The sequence below is a fragment of the Cydia pomonella genome, chromosome 1 (assembly GCF_033807575.1).
Source record: "Cydia pomonella isolate Wapato2018A chromosome 1, ilCydPomo1, whole genome shotgun sequence".
NCBI classification, from domain to species: Eukaryota; Metazoa; Arthropoda; class Insecta; order Lepidoptera; family Tortricidae; genus Cydia; species Cydia pomonella.
In genome coordinates, this window is record NC_084703.1 from 26,527,176 (window position 1) to 26,530,331 (window position 3,156).

Here is a 3,156-nt window from a genome sequence, read left to right on the forward strand (position 1 = left end):
CCCCAACGTCCGCTGTTACCTTTATAGGAAGCTCTTTTCAAAGGCTCGTCTCTGAGTAGCGCCCTCGTGATTCATCGCCCTCATTTCTACCTCATCTCTGTCTTTCCACTCCAGCAGGTTCTGAGAAATGCAGGTAAACCCGCCCCCCTGCTCCTGGTAGTGTCCCTCTCTCTTCGCTTGCCCGGTGTAGGTAGCCCTGTCCGGTATAGCCTAGGAAATCATAAAGACACGCCAAGAGCACTCTTTCCCTCCTCCTCCCCCACCCACGGATATTCCCGGGTATCGGGTTATTTTTTTCAATATTATAGAAAAGTATTATTTAATACACAAATTGACTAAGTTCCATAGTAAGCTCGATAAGGCGTGTGTCGTGGGTACTTAGACAACGGCATGTATGTATATAATATATAAATACATACATATAAAACACCCATGACTCAGGAACAAATATCCGTGCTCATCACACAAATAAATACCCTTACCAGGATTTGAACCCTGGACCATCGGCTTCATAGGCAGGGTCACTACCCTCTAGGCCAGATCGGTCGTCATATTGGCAACACCGGTAAGCAATCCCACGCAGGAGATCACTTACCGTTGCCCCCATGGCGCACCAGCGATAAGGAATTCCCTTGACTGCGAATCCGCGAGGATCAACAGAAATTGGAATGACCCAGACCCTTGTGGATGTTACACCTACCTTTTTTTTTTAAGAGGGGAAATGATTTTCGCATACCACCCAGGCGCGGGGACGGGCCTGGGATGGTTATGTGGGACTCCCATATAGGCTGATGAGACCCATGGTTTACCCACTAAAACCCCTCTGTTGCCGCCTCCGTGCTATAGGGCGAGGTCCCAGGAACGCCGAAGTACTCTTCCGCAACCTCGCCAGCGGCCGTCCGGGCTCGAACTCGACTCGTGGGGAATAGATCACCCCTTCATCTCAGTGGGCGCGTCGATCATACGTCGCGCCCGCCCGCGCAGGGACCCTTGTGTAGGCGGCAGACGTCCCCGAGCCTGCCGCCCACAGGTACCTTTATGGGGGTAACCGGCGGTCGTATGCTAACCGCCGCCGCCCCAAGCGCTTGCGGCGCATTGGCTGAGAGGCCGGATCTTCCTCCCTGCCACGCTCCGCCGCCTCCTTCTGCGTCATCACGTCCTCGCAGAAGGAGGCCACAGCTTCCCATCGCCTCTCCTCACCTAGCATGGCTTTCACCACCGCTGGCAAGGAAAGGTCTCCTCCCACTACGGCCACGAGTGCGGCCCGCCGCTCCGCCCACGCCGGGCATACCGCCAGCGTGTGTTGCGCCGTGTCTTCGGCGTCGCCGCAGTCGTGACACTGCATCGTCGGTTCCCGTCCCGCCCTCCTAAACAGGTATCTCCCGAAGCAACCATGCCCCGAGAGGACCTGAGTAAGGTGGAAGGAGAGGAACCCCCCCTTTCTTCCGACCCATCTCTTCAGGACGGGTCGGATGGCTCCGATGGTCCAGTGGCCGATGTTACACCTACCTAACCTAACCTACTTTTATGGTAGCGGCTCGCAGGTATAGAGGTCGCAGTTTTATCTCAATCTAACCTTCTTTTAGCGGTAAAGCGGCTCTAATAGCGGTTTGTGTTGTGTAAGGTTCACAGTTTTAACCTAACCTTTATAAAAAGCAGTTCGTTATGTGTAGAAGGTGTATCGTTTTTATTATGTAGTAAATCTGGGATTATGTATCTAACACATTACATCAACATAGATTAGACCAATTCTACTTCAGATGAAATAAACGTTATATCACAAGGTTGTTATAAGAAATATGCATTATACTTCAAGAATGTTATGCTAAATGTTATTAGATCAATTAACCAATCTATAAAACGATAATGATATTATCAGCGGTGGCAGGGTGGTTTCATTTTTATCACTTGTCATTATATATACTATACTACGCGAAATACGCCGATATACGCATGTTTTTTGGACTTGTCGAAGGCATTCGACCTTGTTTCGTACAATATCTTATGGGATAAGCTCTTGAGGGAGTCTACTGCACCCGGAGAGTTGATCTACATCATGAAATATTGGTACCAAAATCAGAATAACAGTGTGAGATGGGCCGGTGCATACTCAGAGGAGTACAGGTTGGAATGCGGCGTGAGGCAGGGAGGTTTGACGTCTCCGCGGCTTTTCAATCTATATATCAATAGCCTGATCGAGGAGCTCACCGGAGCCGGCATTGGGTGCTCAGTTGGTGGCAAAATAATGAACAATATAAGCTACGCTGATGACATGGCTCTGCTGAGCCCATCGATCGGAGCCCTGGAGATATTGATAGGAATCTGTGAGAGGTACGCGGAGACCCACGGTCTCAGATACAACTCCAAGAAAAGTGAGCTACTCGTGTTTAAGGCGGGTTCAAAAAAACCGAAGTTCATACCACCACTAAAACTGGGAGGAACTGAGTTAAAAAATGTCACTCAGTTTAAGTATCTGGGGCACTGGGTCACCGAGGACCTCTCTGACGATCTTGACGTGGAGCGTGAGCGTAGGGCATTGGCGGTGAGAAGCAACATGTTGGCTCGCAGGTTTGCACGTTGCACAAAGAGTGTCAAAATAACTCTTTTTAGGGCATTTTGTCAGTCTTTTTATACATGCGGCCTGTGGGTCAAGTGTACGCAGAAATCTCTCAATGCCTTACGCATCCAGTATAATAACGGTTTCAGGGTGTTCTTGGGGTTGCCTCGATTTTGCAGTGCGTCGGGGATGTTTGCGGAAGCTCACGTAGATAGCTTTCAAGCCATAATGCGTAAGAGAGTGGCCTCCCTGATGCGCCGTGTTAGAGTCAGCCCCAACAGCCTTCTGAACACTGTTATTGACAGTTTAGATTGTCCAATAGTTGCAAAGTGGAACGCTATGCACATGAACAAATTGAGCAATAGAGGTGTTGTTGGGCTATTTTAGTTATAAGACTTAGGTTAATTTAATTTATTGTATTACTTAATGACTTTTTATTTTATTATTATTATTAATTTTTAAATGTTTCTGTTTTTATTATTATATTGTGTAATAAATAATGTATGGGTCTTGTTATCCGAAATAAATGATTAAATTAAACATAAACCGTGATTATGCCCGTCACTTTCACACTTACATACTTGTTAGAACGTGACAGG

The 3,156-nt window shown here is 47.9% G+C and overlaps 1 protein-coding gene across 1 annotated transcript; it reads left to right on the forward strand.

The window, feature by feature from the left end:
* Positions 1-2,056: 2,056 nt before the first annotated feature.
* Positions 2,057-2,944, forward strand: LOC133529924 (uncharacterized). The gene has a single exon (XM_061867717.1). The coding sequence runs from the start codon at positions 2,057-2,059 to the stop codon at positions 2,942-2,944; it is 888 nt and encodes a 295-aa protein (XP_061723701.1).
* The last annotated feature ends 212 nt before the right edge of the window (positions 2,945-3,156 follow it).